Below are 17,191 nucleotides of genomic sequence, written 5' to 3'. Positions count from 1 at the left end.
CTCCTGTGAATTAGATTAAGTACAGGGGTCTGTATATAAATGTAGAATCACACTGACATATGGGCCTAGGACCGAGTAATGATTTATGAAACTCTAAGGGCCTTTTTGCATATTGGACTGAGACTGACTTAGACCCATAAGCTTAGGGCCCCCTTTGATTTGGAGGAAAAACATAAGAATTTTAGAGGATTTTAATCCTATAGGAAAATTTCCTATGAAGCCCTTTGAAACAAAGGATTGAATCCTATCCAATCCTTTGAAATTCCTATGGAATGGACAATCCTATAGAGATTTTGGAGGAAATTTTGCAAGAGCTTCAACCTCTTGCTAACTTTCCTTTGAGTCTATCTCTCTCATCCAATTCCTGTGTTTTTCCTGTTGTTCAATCAAACGGTCATTCCTGTGTTTTGCAATCTCTGTTTTACACTTACATTCATATTAAAATCCTACGTTTTTCCTATCCCTATGTTTTCTCAATCCTGCGATTTAAAGGGCCCTTAAAATCTGAGAATATAAGAGAAAACACCAAAAGCACTCATTTTTCAACAGAAAAACATGCAAAATTGTAGAGTCCATAATAAATTGAAAACAACTCATTTTGGAGTAAATCAAATTTCTGTGAACTCACCGGATTATGAACTTTAAAGTTATGAAATAAAAACTTGCACTCACAGTACAACTTTCACCTCTAAAATTTATCTAAGAAAAATTCTACATAAAGCATGCACAAACTTATAAAATGCTTACAAAATTCATTTCAACTCATTTTGGGGTAAATTCACTTTACACAGATTCACCAACTTACACTCTCTGGTAAAGTGAAATAAAAACATATACTTTTTGCCAAATGTCTCTAAAACTAATATCTTCAAAATAATTAGTTTTATGTAGGCTGAACTTTTAGAAGTTTATATAAAATTCATATTAACTCCTTTTTCAGTAAACTCAATTTCTGTACAATCACAAAATTATGCACTTCAATGATATAAAATAAAAACACACACTTATAGTACAATAAAAGCCCCTAAATATTTATATAAAGAATAAACAACCAAATATACACTTTAGCTTAAAAAATTTGTAGAAAATTCATCTTTAGTCTAAATGGAGTGAACCAAATCTCTATTAACCAGCAGGAAATGAACTTCATCCCAGTAAAATAAAATATGGCACCTTCTGTACTAAATATATCTCTAAACTTTAAATTGATAAAACTATATGCTAATCACATATTACTAGTTAAGCAAATTATAAAAAATACATCCAAACTTCAAATGAACCCATTAGATCCTAGATGGACCAGAGAACCTATAACTCCAACCTCTCCCACCAAAACTTAAGGCACTTAGCTCATATAATAATTTCTATGTTGACATAATAAATTGCTAGCATAGACTAGAGCTCCCCTAGTTTATAAAAATATGAACCATGATAATAAAGACCATAAGCTTATGAACTACAAATGGATTAATTAACCAAATTATTCCTTGAGTAAATTGCATCGCCAGTACATGAACTCGGCAGGTAGGTGCAATCTAGTGCACAAACTTGTAAAATGCTTGTTTTGGTGCATGAACTTGTCCAATGCGTGCGGAGGAAGGCGAAAAGGACACTAGATGGCTAATCTTATTGATTTAGGAGCTAATTAGGATACTATGTAAACATATATCTGAGAAGGATACCATTAGACATACAACTCTTCAATAAAGAAAATAGAATAGGATAGAGGGATAGTAGAAAAAGATTACAAAACCAAGCAATTATATAAAGGTTAGAAATATATAAAATTCATCATTTTTATGATGAAGGATAAAGTAGAGACCAAATTTATAAATATTGCATGTCTTTTGCATACTCACTACATGTATGCATGTTACATCCTAATCAACATCAACATCATAAAATTAACATTGCCAAGTTATTTTGGTCCTCGTTCACATGAACTAGACAAGTTCATGTACTGAAACGAGCATTTTATAAGTTTATAAACTAAATTACACTCACCTAACAAGTTTGTATACCACCAATGCAATTTACTCTTATTCCTTTTACTCAACTCAATCAAGAAGTAACATGTTCTGGACATAAAACTATTAAGACATATACATGTAAAACACTATATGCCTACAACACGCTATAACTTGTAAAATTTATAAGAAAATCATTATAACTCCAAAAAATCGTGAAACCAAGTATGTTAGTCTTAAAAAATAGACACCACTACACGCCTGTGAAGTCTAATATAATAAAAATCACTTGGCAAAAATATTTCATAATGCTACCTAAGCCAATAGTACACTATACCGACGTAACTTCTAAAATTCATAACTCTCTAATGTAAAGTGATAAAATATAAACCCTTTCACCTAAATTCATATTTGACTAGTACCTATTCACTATGCACAAATCATTCATTTTAGAGCATTTTGGATTTTTCGCATATTTTGGTGTTTAATTGTATAACGTGTACTTTGTATAGATGATTGCTTAAACGGTGAAGAAGTGATTTAGATGCTGACTTTTTCCAGTTACTAGTCAAGTCCCACCTCCCTATCTCTTTGATCACATTGGTCCTATGTTTTGGAGGTTATTGAAAATGTTTGCAAATCTTGCATGTCATTTGTACACTAATACATTAAAATTTTGTTAAACTTGTTAAAATAACACCTATTGATTGCATTATCACTTGAACTTCACATATAACCATAACCTTCATTCCTAGCCCTAGAAACAATATGGCTACGTTGGAATAGGTAGGGAAGGCCCAAAGGGGAACTCGCCAGTCATCTAGTGGCGGTGGCTAGTATCGGTGATGTCAGTTTGGGAGGAGGTGATGGTGACGACGAGGCGAGGGAGTAAGGTGGCAGCGGCGGTGAGTGCCATGGAATTGGCACTCGTTTTACCTTTTTTTTCCCGATCGTAACCTTTGCAATTGAACGATTGGATTTATTTTGGTACCTAATGATACCAGTACCCCAGGGTACCAAGTGCTGGACTATAACAAAGCTCTTCCTATATACAACCCAAGTCAGCGAGACAAATCTGACGAGTTCACTAGATGTGTTGATAACTTATGTCAAAGACTACTTGTGGGCTCATCAGAACAAAAGCTTCATCCTACTAGCTCATAATCATCAGTAAACGTGTTACCTAATTAGATGAAAAGTAAAGATGCGCATAGCTATAGTTTCTAACTTGCAATATATTAATGCCGCAAGTACCATTGGGTTCTCTTAGTCATAGTGTTGAAGTGGAGTAAGGTCTACTACCTTAACTCCCGAATAAGTGATAAATATGACTTTTTCATGCTTAAAGGTTCATTTTATGATGCGTGGGCACCAAACGTGGAAAAGGGGGGGGGGAACCTCTATCACCACAAAGACTTCCCATGCCATCAACAAATTAGTGAAACTTGTGGTTTCCACGTGTGCCATAACATAAAGACCTTGCTGAATAAGGTGACAAAGGGGGGAGGGAGGGGGGGAGGGGGAGAACCTCTATCACCACAAAGACTTCCCATGCCATCAACAAATTGGTGAAACTTGTGGTTTCCACATGTGCCATAACATAAAGACCTTGCTGAATAAGGTGACATTGCTAGATATTGAGGTTCGTATTTACTTGCATGTACTTAGTTGTAAAAAAATGTTAGTTGCTCAACTGTATGCTAACTTGGTGCCTCCACTTGCAGGCAAGCATTAACAACAATCTGTCATGGCTATGGATACCACATATCCAATAGTAATCGACTAAAGCTCAGCGGGGCCTACCACATACCAAGTCTTATATGGAATCATACCTCGTATAGAGAAGTAGTTCCGAATAAGGAAGGATAAGTAGAGTTCTATATGGAAACTACAATGACTACTCAGATCGTATCTATAATTGTCTCCCTAGTTCTACTTGGATAAGGGGACATCTATGGGTATAAATACAAGACCCCCTAGGAGAAGGGGAGACAGGACAAGACAAACAGACACACAAGATAGAATAGACACCAACACATGCCGCCAAACATCGACATCAGAGATAAGCCTAGACAGACCCCATATGGTGCCTGCGGAGGCCGATAAGAGGGATTTAGTGCCATCTCAGATATCGACGAGTTCGTATTTGAGGAGGAAGACTACCCTGTCGTCGACTACGTGTTGGTGATCCATACCGGCAAGTCGACGACAACTAGATAGGTTATCTCAATTATTGTGCTTGTGTGAATCAGATGAGTAAAGAGCAACACCGGCTTCGGCCAATAGGAGTAGGGCTATTACCCGTCAGATAAGGGACCCGAACATGTATAAAATCCTTATCTCTGTCTCTTTTACCTCAATCTTGCATATACCCTGGTACCGATGATCTCCCTACCATCCAAATACCGTAGTCGTGACCTAAAACGTCTACACAATCCGCCGCACAAATTTGAACACATTAGAGAAGAGTTAGATGCCTTCATAATTGCAGAAATAACATCTTCAAAAGGAAGCTTCGTTTTAAAGTAGCCTGTCCAAAAATTGTGGAACATTTAACAATGCTTGTGTGAGATTAATTAGCTCGTCCAAAGACATATGATCATGTGACATTTATGTATATATTATATAGTACAATATCATATGCTTCTGTATATATTTGCATTGCTAATTACATATCTCCTTCCAAATGGTAACTCGGTTGTTGCACATTGTAATGCTTAACTCTTGGAGATGCATATCGACGGTTTGGTGAAATGTGAAATACTTGTACATGTTAATGTGAATGCATGGATGTATAACATGTCAATGGATTTGCGAAATGAATGTGTTTTGTGTTATGAAATGATTTTCCTAGCAAAGGCATGAGGTTAATCATAAAAAATATTTTTAGCCATAAAAATATCTTTTTATAAATTAATCATCGGTGTCAGGTTTTTACAAACCAACATGACAGATGCACATCGGTGACGTCGGTTCTAAAGAAGAAACCGTCACCGATGAGTCATCTGTGACGATCTCCAAAGGAAACCGACAAAAGGTGACCTAGTCATCTTTGTCGGGTTTTAGTACGGGACCATCACGGATGACTCATCGGTGACAGTCGGTGATAGACTGTAGGTCGACTCATTTCTAGGTCAAATTCATCGGTGACAGGTGTTCAGTTAGGCCCGACAAACATGACTGTCATCGGTGACGGTGGTCGGATCGAGAAAGATGATTTTTCACATCACTAACCAATAATCCATGATGGCCTCTTGCCGACACAGATGAGGATTCCCGTCTGATACATATGATCTATTCCGCATTAGTGACAACAAACCATGACAATATAAGTTCAGGGATTATTCTTTCCAAAAATTACTATTTTGTAGTACAATATAGGGATGTCAACAATAATATTTATAAAATCTATAAACATATTTTTATTATAGATTCCTAGCACAACGGATGGATAAGAGAACATTTATGAATGTCTGCATCCAACATGGCTGTTGCAACGCTCTTGGTCTGTTTTTCAACGATGCAGCGCACTGGCGACAGAAGACAAATACAAGCTACTTTGAGAACGGGAAAAAGAACATATACAATGAAAACTTTATTCTTATGCGATCCAAGATAGACCATTTGTAATCAACTTTAGACGAGCAATTTTACAGTACTTAAGAAGGTACCATAAGATATCACCTTTTCTATTGTAAATTTGGTACCTCACAATACCTAGGTACTAATAGGTACTATGAGGTACCAAATTTTACATAAAAATTTTGGTACCTCATGGTACCTTATCAGGGACTATAAAAATGCTCACTTCATAAACATATATTTATACTAGTCGATAGCCTGCGTTTTGCTGCGGGATATGTTTAAATAATGCAAAAAAATGATGTGGAGATAATGATTTGACATTGCTTCTTTATTAAGTTAGTTTTAAAAATACAACAAAACTGCAAATGATATGTTATGTTTGTATGATATTTAAAATATTCTAAATAATAATTGCTATAGTGGGTAATGATGTGATATATTTTAGCTTTAAAAGTCGGTGGGCATCAACTATATAGATATTACAGATATGTCTCCGTTTGTGCATATTCAACATATTTGTCAACCCAAATATTAGTATATTAAGAGGTACAGAAAATACCGCTAGCTGTAGCCTATAGTACTACTACAGGATAGCGCCACTCAAAACTGAAAATTTTCAATTTGAAAAACATTTTCAAATTTTGATTTGAAAATAGGCAAGGAAATCTATAAATATGGTGCTTCTTCCCAAGCGAGCCTAATTTGCCACAATTGCATGGAAAAACCTTCTTTCCAGTTGAGCCGCTTAACTCCGTCATGTTAGGGCGGCCACCTGGGATAATCATTTTCCTTACGTGGTTGGGTGGCCAGCCTTCAATAATTACCAAACATTTCTCATAGACATCTGCGAGCCGCCTAACCGCTTTGAAAAACTGATTTTAGCTGTCCGCTATCTGCAGAAATCTTTTCCATAAATCTTTTCTATGGTAGTGGCTTAAACAAATCTCTAATATTATAAAAATTGAAGATGTTTTTGCCGGTATTTTGGTACGTCGTTCTTGTTTGAGTCGGTTTTTAATTTCGCTCACTTTTAAAAATATAGATTAATGTTTGAGTCAGTTTTTATATTTGTTCGCTTTTGTAAATACAAAAGGAGTCGTATAAGAAATATTTAAAAAAAAACTCATATGCTAACTTGAGATGAAAGTCGGACTCCTAATTGCAGCTCATGATTTTCTTTAAAAAAATCAAGTGAATTTCTAGAGTAAATTTTATCTTAGCTAAACCGTATAACAATAATAAGATTAAAATATCTTTCACCAGTTGCAATGCACGGGCATTTTTTCTAGTAAGGATGATGTGGCACAATGTGAGAGCTGGTAATGGGTTAGAGATGAACCCTGAGCTCCTTTCGATAAGCTCATGGCTTTGATTGGCATGATATTTAGGCGAGTTGATGATAACTATAATTTGGAAGAAACGTTAACGACATGACTACAACCGTACGAGACATTATTGTGTTGCGCTTTAGTGATCAATATACCTCTCCGCGAGTTTTTAATCTTGCCGGTGCAGATCAACCTTATTTCTGCAAGCAAATCAAAGAAACAAGCAAAACAAGATAAAAGCAATCTGGATTACAAATAGAAATTTAATACAAATAATAAGTTGGGTTTCCGTAACGAGCAAACCGGCGATCTAACCAATCACAAGATTACATGGCAAATAGCGAAGCTAAACTTTAATATAAACAATACCCAAGAAACCCTGAAGGGTACCTTGTTATTTAAGGAGGTGGGAGGACCGCCAAGGGGTCTCTAGGGTCATACTCCACCAGGTTGGGATGCACCCACATGGGCTCCACTTGTGCCAGGGTTCCAAATTGAAGTTACAAGCCTATAGGCTCATCATAGGTGATGTAGCATATTGTTTTTGTGATTTCAACTGACTAAGATGGAATTTGGAGATGATGCTAGATTCATTGGAAAGAGAACTCTGAGAGCTTTGCATCATGTACTCACAAGTTAAAAACGAAGCTTCTATGTATATTTGGTGGCTGTTCGAAATCAATATTGTTGTAGGTGACTGAACTAGATTCCGTACCTTTTACGGCTTGATCTCGATATCTTTCAGTAACCATGGTCACATTAGTTGGATGCACTTGTATCCAAAGAAAGGATGGCATGTTTCTAACTCCTAGCACATGAATGTAATTCTAGTTTTTGCAGCCACACTGCCACTCAATGGCTAGACCCACAAGATGACCCGGTCGCAATCACGCTAGACGCACCCGAGAAAATGACCCGGTCGCGATCACGCCACACGAACCCCTCACCTGCCGCGATCATGCCACACGACCACCTGCAGTCGTCCTCGCTGCTCCGGTTTTAAATGTTCGCTCTGGAGCCTCTTGTCCGCTGCCGCGGCCTCCCTCGTTCTCCCGTTGGTGAGCCGGTGAGTGTCCCGGGTTTTTACTCCCATCGCATTGCACCCAAAAATTTTTTTTTGTGCTGCTCTCTGCTCTCAGATTCATCACAATTTACTGTTCGCTCACAGTTTCAGGTAGCTCCAGGGGGCCTATCTGCCGCGGCCCTCGTCGATCTGGCCATCAGTGAGCCGGTGAGTGTCCCCGGTTTCCATTTGTTTGCCTTTCTTGCTGCCATTTTCTTTTTTGGTCCTGCATCTCACATTGTACTGTTCGCTCCCAGTTTCGTCAGGCAAGAAAAGCCTTGTCAGCTGCCGCCGGCCGGCCGGTCGGCGGATGAGACGGTGAGAGAGCCTCTCCTCCATCCCCAGACCCCAGTGCCGTCCAATTGCCTATATCTAATACTTGTCGACTTTGTTTTCATTCCAGGTGTATGCATTCCGGCGTTGCAACGGAAACCCGTATGGAAGCTCGCGGTGGACTGAAACTTAACAGGTACATCATTCGTCCCAAAATATAGCTATTTTTAGCACAGTATTTTATACTAAAATAAAGTTATTTCTCCACTTTCCTCATCCTTTCAACCAATCACAACCATTTTTCTCCACCTATTTTTTCTTTTCAACCAATCACACACTTCTTCAAATCATTCTCATCTAATTTCTTAACCTGTACCAATCTTAAAAATAGTTACATTTTAGGACGGAGGAGCTTCGTTAAAAAAAATGTATAGGTAATTAATGTTTACATTGCTGTTATTACCGCAGAAGGATCACAACGACACTTTTCATATTTGAACCGATCTTTCGTCACAAATTAACTTTTGGTCTTCTAAAACATTGCCTCAACATCCATAAAAAATTCCCAGTTATAAAAAGAAAGAATATGAGCTATAAATTTAATTAAATTCATCTTAAGCCCATGTTTTCGGTGATTATATAAAATGCTTCAGTTAGAGTTTTAGGGGAGCAGCTCATTTTGATTTAATCAGTTTTTGCTAAACGAATGAAATGGACCGATTAATCGCGACTATATATCCACTGTGCCGCACGCCGAACTGCCCGTATCTAATACGTACTTCTCTACTTTGTTTTCATACCAGGGGTATGCATCCCCGCGTTGCGGCGAAAGCATGTATGGAAGCTCGCCGCGGACTCAAACATAACAGGTAATTAACGTTAACATTAATTAATTGCTGTTTATCACCTCGGTAGGCCGACTTGTTTTGAACTGATCTTTCGCCACAAACTTATATAAAAATATATGAATCGGCATTTAAAATTCTAAGCAAACAGAAGGAGCAACACAGTGATAAAATTCAAAATAACTGTATGTATGTATCGCCAGAGGGCAGAATATACTCCGTTTTCTAAATATTTGATACAGTTGACTTTTTTTAATATGTTTGACTGTTTATCTTATTCAAAAAAATTTAAGTAATTATTAATTCTTTTTCTATTATTTGATTCATTGTTGAATATGCTTATATGTATACATATAGTTTTACATATTTTATAAAAAAAAAAATAAGACGAACGGTCAAATATGTGCTAAAATATCAATGGTGTAAAATATTTAGAAACGAAGGGAGTACATTATATTAGGAAACCTTGTTTTGTACTTACTAGTGGTTTATGGGGTGATTTATAATTATTTTCATAAGAGCATGCATGTTTAACTCCCTAGCTAGCTACACAGTCGTCCACAACTTTTATAGCTGGCCTGCTGCAGCCTGCCCATATTATTTGTCCTGCAAAGCGAAGAGCAGTCATCACGCATCAGTAGGGTAGATACATAGATTATGCATGTATACGGTACGTGAGTTAGCATAGGCAGCTAGCTTGCCCTACTGTTATGTACTCTACTCGACCACCTGCAGCTCGTCGACCCCGGCGCGCAGCAACAGGCCACGGGCAAAACGCCAGTGAACACAGACTGCTGTGAGATTACTCTGCGGCATTTTTTTTTTCCAACAGCTTTGTCTCATTTTACTCTGTGCCATATACTCACACCTTCTCATTTTAAATGCAGCAATGATTTTCTACACCTAACTTTAACCGTCCATCTTATTTAAAAATATTTTAAAAAAAATTAAAAACATAAGTCACGAGTAAAGTGCTATTCATATTTTATCATCTCATAACAAAAGTACTAACTATAAAAAAATTTCAAACAACACGGACGATCAAAATTGGGCGCATAAACTTATGGTTACACTTAAAATGCGACGGAGCGAGTATATAATAGCCCGTTATAACTAGTTTTATTAGTCGACAAACTAGCTATTTTTCCTTAAAAAACAAATTAACTATATTTTTTGTTGCGTAGTGTGTTTATCCATGCAATATATATAGCCTACACCTTTTTAGTTAATAATCAACTATGAGACCTTGCTTTTGTGGGAAAAAAAATACTACATTGTTAGCGCAAGGGAACGGCAAAGCCATGTAATGGTACAGTTCAGTAGTAAATTGTCGGACTAACAGTAGATCAGATCGAAAGCCATTTAAGTTTGTTAATTTGTTCACTTTTTTATTGTTATAATATATATTTGCTCCCGCATAACATTTTTAATTCCTTGAATATATCGCTAACCATTTTACCAAGAATTTGTAATGTTTTCTGAAGGAGTAACACAAAAGTGAAAGAAATACGAAACAACATTTGACAATTTAATTTGGCTTAGCGGTAAAATTTGTAAAGTTTTCTGAAGTAACACAAAAGTGAAAGAAATACGAAAAAAACATTTGACAATTTAATTTGGCTTAGCGGTAGATTGTAACTGATCTTAAGCATCCCTAATGTTGTAATTATTTTGTACATTTACAGAAACTTACCAGTATTATATGTTGAGATTTGCGTAGGGTAATGTTTGGTCAGGTCTTAAGATATTGAAAAAAATACGTATATAGTTAATCCATAAAAGAAGGATGTATTCTTTTTTTTTTAACTTGGACATGTTTTTATTATTTTTGCTCCATATAATATTCTACTTTAGAGTGTTCTTTTAATTGCATTTCATGAATAGTTTTCTAAAGTGTGAAAGAAATCCATCTTTATATTCTCCCTACTATCTGCAGATGCAGTACCTCCACGAGCTTGAAAGAAATTATTAGCACTAATTTGTTGATCCTGGTGGCACTATCATATCTAGTTCATGCTGTCAGTGCGCAATCACTAGATGAACCATTCAGGTATATACTGTATATTAAATGCTTTTATATTGTCAACGTGCATAAACATAAGTTATTTTTGAATTGATCTTCCTTTAATTAAAGTAGTTTAGAGTATAAAATGAACTTTTCCTTTGTTAAATAAAAAATTGGATTCTAAAATTAATTATAGTAAGAAGAAAACTTTATGCATTTCTCTCATATATAATTAAGAGAATAAATTTTAAAACGTTTTTACCTTATGTTTAGACATTTCAAAATAATTTATACCTCTAACATTATATTTTATCCTATTATATAATATTAAAATGGATTTAAAGAATAATTTTATTTTCTTTTAGTACAGATGTGATTTATTTATACACTTTATTACTTTCAGTTAAGCAAGTTTCAAAGACTTTTTTTAAGTTGTAGGTAAAATTTTCTGCAATTTAATTGACGGGAAGAAATGATTATTTGAAACAAATAATTATGTCCAATTGTACTTTCCTATTGTGTTCTTCATGCATTTCTAGTGCTAGTACTCCCTCCGTCTCATAATATAAGGGGATTTTGAGTTTTTTACTTGTATTGTTTGACCACTCGTTTTATTCAAAAAATTTATGCAAATATAAAAAACAAAAAGTTGCACTTAAAGTACTTTGGATAATAAAGTAAGTCAAAAAAAATAATAATACTTTCAAAATTTTTTGAATAAGACGAGTGGTTAAACAGTGCAAACAAAAATTCAAAATCCCTTATACTATGAGACGGAGGGAGTATATGTTTAATTCAATTGTCTAATGGCTTTATATAGGGGGACTGGAGCAGAAATTTATGAAATGACATACGACCTCAAACAGGATCAGCAGGCTTCATTTATTGTTAGCTTCATTGACTGTGCAACCAAAGAATCTGAATTTCACTTAGGGACCCTGAAGGTTCTTAGAAATCAAACAGATACCGATCGAGAAGTGCCATTTGGTTGGATCCTACCCAGACTAATTGCCCGTAAGGGGTCCGTTACCTTGGCTTTTAGGACCGATAACTTATACTTGATAGGGTTCACAGATAAATATGGAGGTTGGTATAGTTTCAATGGGTACAAAGTTTTGATCCCGGGTTCCACTGAATTGGAAATTAATGGAGGATACGGAGAGGGTGGGATGGGTGGGTTTAGAAAACTGGAAGATCTACCCCTAAGCAGGAGACATGCCTTAGATGCTGTAGATATTCTTTGGGATTACGACCCATCTACTACACCCAAGGAAGTCCTCCAAAATGCAACAGCAACACTACTGTTAGTAATCCCTGAATCTGCAAGATTTAAAGAAGTGTTTGAGCCGGTCATTGCTGATTGGGACAGTAATGAGGGCATCAGCTTAAAGGAAAAGATTAAAAGCATAGGACTACTGCATAATTGGGGTATGCTTTCAAGTGTGGGAATGATCGGATTACCATGGGATAGCAGCGAAGTGCAGGGCTATGTTAAAAAAATGAGAAAAGACGAAGTTTATATAAATAGCAAAGAGGATGCACTCCGACCTCTTAAGGTTTTACTTATGTCGAAAGCAATGAGACCAAAAGAACTCGTCATCAAAAGGATTAATGACCCCCAGTCCTAGAGTGTGATGTCAACAAACGGTATGATCTTCAACTTTTAATATGATTGGAGTCTAAAATTAATTTTACTCTGCTTTGCATTCGTAACAATAGATCCTTGGAAGTAATGGGTGCTCATATTTTCTTTATGATCAAAATATTAGTAAATCCCTAGAAGTACATGCACCTGTAGTAGGTTGCTAGGATGCACTCAGAAATTGTGTATAACTTCTGTAAATCTTGCACACTCCCAATTACTAAACTTCCATAATACATGTACTAGATCGATCCCAGTCATTATAAAAATATTTAAAATAGGTATAACATATATTCTTAGTTTAATGTGTACCTTTTCTTGTACAATGCAGTGATGCTTTGAGGAAGTGATATTTGCTAGAAGGACCACAACAAATTTTAGTTGCAGTACATTGGATGGAACTGTGTCGATATGTCCAGTTTTATTGAATTGAAATAAATTTGGTGCACTCTAGCAATGTTAGATTTATTGTTGAAAATAACAATCGTAGGCGTATATTATTTACACTGTGGATCAATTAGCAGTTAGGTAATGCCAGGTTGAGATGAATTGCTGTTGTGGTATGAGTAAAGGACGAAACACTGAGAAAATTCATTCAGCACAAAGGCTGTGTTTAGATCCAAAGTTTGGATCTAAACTTCAGTCCTTTTCTATCACATCAACCTGTCATACACACGCAACTTTTCAGTCACATCATCTTCAATTTCAACCAAAATATAAACTTTGCGCTGAACTAAACACAGCCAAAGTCCTATTTGGATTAATGCGTCAGTTGCCACGTCTTGGCATGCTAGTACTGCTAGTTAATTAGTGTAGTGCTAGTTTGCTTAATGCAAATTAGCCTGCGCCAAAAAGTTAGCCATCAACGAACTGCTTTGCCAAAAGGTTTCTTTGTCAAATGTGTGCGCTCAAACAATATTCGCTAGATTAACTAGCTAGCTGTGCCCCCCGCGCGTTGCGCGGGCATATGATGAGGCAAACTGTAATATCTCAAGATAAGAAAAGAGCACATCACAAGATAACATGCAACACTGTTCCACAGTAATAGCTCTGCATATCATAAGATAAGTGCAACACCGTTCCAGGGTAATAGCTCAAGATCAAAAAGGACATATAACATTGTTCTCAATTTTGAGTGATGTAATCAAACCGTTGAATAGTCTAACATTAGTTGTCTAAGGACAAGGGACCTAGGCTGTGTTTGGAGCAATATGGGTTCCTGACATGCATAGTGCGCACGGAAAATGGAGCGGTCCATTAGCGAGTGATTAATTAAGTATCAGCTAATTTTTTTTAAAATGGATCAATATGATTTTTTAAGCAACTTTCGTATAGAAATTTTTTTACAAAAAAACATACCGTTTAGCAGTTTAAAAAGCGTGCGTGCAGAAAACGAGGCGGAGGAGCTGGGAATCAGTAGTTCCGAACACACATCCCTAAGAGCAAGTTTAATAGTATAGCCAACTAGTGGCTCCAAATCATTTATAGTTAATCTAATAATAGCCAGTTCATACAATAGTTACCAAGCATATACTACACAATTAATATTTGGTCCCACCTATCATACACACATGCATCTTGGAGTATGTACTGCAGCTGGCTATAAATCTGTAGCCCACTGCTCTTCTTTATCGTCTTTTATTTTCTCGAAATATGTTTATAGCTGGTTTATAATATGTTATTGTACATACTCTAATATATAAGTGAGGGAGCCCTTCACCTCAATGGCTAGCTTTTGAGGTGGCAAAGGCATCTTACGATTCTACAGTTGGTATTAGAGCCTGGCTAGTTCAACATCTATGGTCCGAAGGATATATTGTGTGAAGCCCTGATGGACTGTGGGTGCCTGCGCGGGGGCAGGGGGGAGGGGCTAATGCACGACTAGTCGCGCGGCCCCCTAGGTGCGCGACCGCTGACCAGTACTACTCTACTACTCTACTCTACTACTACTAGTAGTCTACTACTAGTACTACTACTACACTACTATACACTACTAGTACCAGTACTACTACTGCTGCTATACTACTACTAGTATTACTACTATAAAAAATATATTTTTATAGGTATATATTTTTTATGTATAAAAAAAATATACACATATGCAAACTTTGTATACGACATGTACAAATTTTGTACAAATTTTGTATATGATGTATACAAACTTTCTATATAACGTGTACAAACTCTCTATACATACATATTAAAAAATTGAAAAAACAAAAAAAACATCATGTATATTCGAATACAAATGTACAAACTTTATATACGACGTATATAAAGTTTGTATATACGTCGTATACAAAGTTTGTATACACACATACAAACTTTTTATATGTATACGTATATACTAAAAAAACCAAAAAGAAAAAACTGGAAAGAAAAAAAACGAATGGAAAACCGCAAAAAACGGAAAGAAAAAAACCGAAATCAGAAAAAAAAACCAATGGAAAAAACCGCGGCTCCACCCCGACACGCGCTGCCGCGCGGCCCACTCTACGCGCGCCTTGTGCCTTGCAGCGCGCGGGGGTGGGGGGGGGGCTGATCGCGTTTTAGCTGGCGAGACCCGTATACCTGAGGGACTGTGGTGAAACGGTGAAATATTGAATCCTTCAGCTACTCGTAGACCCATCCTTTTATTGATGCGGAATTCAGATAGACAACCTCTTTGTAATCAGGGGCGGATCCAGCATGGGGGGCGGGGTCTCGAGCCCCCACTACTGGCGTGAAGACTATGAGAGACTCTACGAAAACCTCACTAAATTTTTTGTTACCATATTTAGATGGGAGGGGAGACTGTAACTCTATTTAGTTTGCTCAGACCCTATTGCTATTTCTTTCTGGATCCGCCACTATTTGTAAGGGTGAAATCCAAGGAATTCAAGATGGTCACCATCATTAAGACTGTTGCCTTGATTGTCTACAATGTTATTATCATCATCAGAATACCATTCGAAATTATTTCCAGCCGGTGATTCACCATTCTGAAGAATGAAAATTAGCGGGATCATATTCCCAATTGTATAAATCCCACTCCCCTAGAAACTTTTGGCTATAAAGATAATAGTTAATATCCCCTAAAATCCACGGTCCATAAACTTGTTTGCTATGGTTCAGACAAAGCATAGGGCTTAAGGTTGTTTTGGTGCTTCAATACCCACTTAAACTCGCCACACGATTCATTAAGGACCCAAATTGAAAGGCAATAGTCAGTTTTAAGTGATGCAAGGTACATCCCTTTCTCTGATTTTCCAATGTAAATATATGGTCTGCTCTTGTAAATCCCAGTAGGATTTTTGATTACTTGGTAGATCCCATTAGATATACTAGGTGATTCCCCGCGTTTTGCTATAGGAATTACTAATTAATTTTCAATATTATTTTTCGTTACAATTGAGCTAGTAGCAAAAAAGAAAAAAAACAAATCTTAAGGCTTATCAGTATTTATCATGAAAAAAATGAAATTTACTCTTTAATGTATAACATATTGTAAGTATGCTTGCATGAATTATTGCTAGTGGATGATGTGGCATGGTTGTATGTCAAGCTTTAGAGTTAGTGGGTTATAACTTTATAGAAAGTATAGATATGGATATCCTACGAAGGAAAAACACAAAGATCTATTATATAGTAAAAGTTCATTAAACTTCCTACAAACGCTCCTAAGCTACTACATAGTACCTTAAAAACACTCTTAAGCCGCCACATGGCATTTCAACAAATTCTAAAAAAGACAAAATATCTAACCGTCGATTTTCATTTAATCTGATGGACCCATTATTTTCAACCATTAGATCTATCTTAAATTAAAAAAATATCAATTAAATTTATCTTCATCAATCCTACGTACACATGCATGTAAGCACAACACGTACGAGAATGATACCTAGCGATCGATCGCTAGGGGTCGCTAGGGGGCAATCAGATTCTGATTCCCTCTCTCCACCTGGTTTCTTTTTAGATACCATATTACTTTTCTATTTTAGTAAATTTATGCACCCTAAAGTTTGTACACCTCAAGTTTACACATTTTCACAAGCATTTTGTTTATTAGAAAAATTTATGTATAGAAATACTATATATAAAAAATTTGAATTTAAATTCAAATTTAAATCAGGTATGTAAACTTTTGACTTATAAACTTTGGGTCTATAAACTTTAGATGTATAGAAATACTATATATAGAAAATATTTGAATTCAAATTTAAATTTGAATCAGATATAATTCAAATTCAAATTTGAAGCGGGTCTATAAACTTTAGGTTTATAAAATTTAAATGCAAATTTAAATCGGGTATGTAAACTTTTGACTTATAAACTTTGGGTCTATAATGTATAGAAATACTATATATAGAAAATATTTGAATTCAAATTTAAATTTGAATCAGATATAATTCAAATTCAAATTTAAAACGGGTCTATAAACTTTAGATTTATAAACTTTAGGTGTATAAACTTTAGGTGTATAGAAATACTATATATAAAA

The 17,191-nt window shown here is 35.9% G+C and overlaps 1 protein-coding gene and 1 pseudogene across 1 annotated transcript; one reads left to right on the top strand and one right to left on the bottom strand.

The window, feature by feature from the left end:
• Window positions 1-7,910: 7,910 nt before the first annotated feature.
• LOC9270359 (60 kDa jasmonate-induced protein) lies at window positions 7,911-13,292 on the top strand. Its single transcript, XM_026023862.2, has 8 exons — window positions 7,911-7,946; window positions 8,049-8,111; window positions 8,201-8,261; window positions 8,347-8,412; window positions 9,020-9,085; window positions 10,998-11,111; window positions 11,887-12,713; window positions 13,040-13,292. The coding sequence occupies exons 3-7, from the start codon at window positions 8,254-8,256 to the stop codon at window positions 12,692-12,694; spliced, it is 1,062 nt and encodes a 353-aa protein (XP_025879647.1). The 5' UTR covers window positions 7,911-7,946; window positions 8,049-8,111; window positions 8,201-8,253; the 3' UTR covers window positions 12,695-12,713; window positions 13,040-13,292.
• A 2,029-nt stretch (window positions 13,293-15,321) lies between these two features.
• Window positions 15,322-17,191, bottom strand: part of LOC136355673 (uncharacterized) — a 55,831-nt pseudogene continuing 53,961 nt past the window's right edge.

This window comes from Oryza sativa, chromosome 3 (genome assembly GCF_034140825.1).
Source record: "Oryza sativa Japonica Group chromosome 3, ASM3414082v1".
NCBI lineage: Eukaryota > Viridiplantae > Streptophyta > Magnoliopsida > Poales > Poaceae > Oryza > Oryza sativa.
Note: the sequence above shows the minus strand (reverse complement) of the source record. Positions and strands in the feature narration are given on the sequence as shown.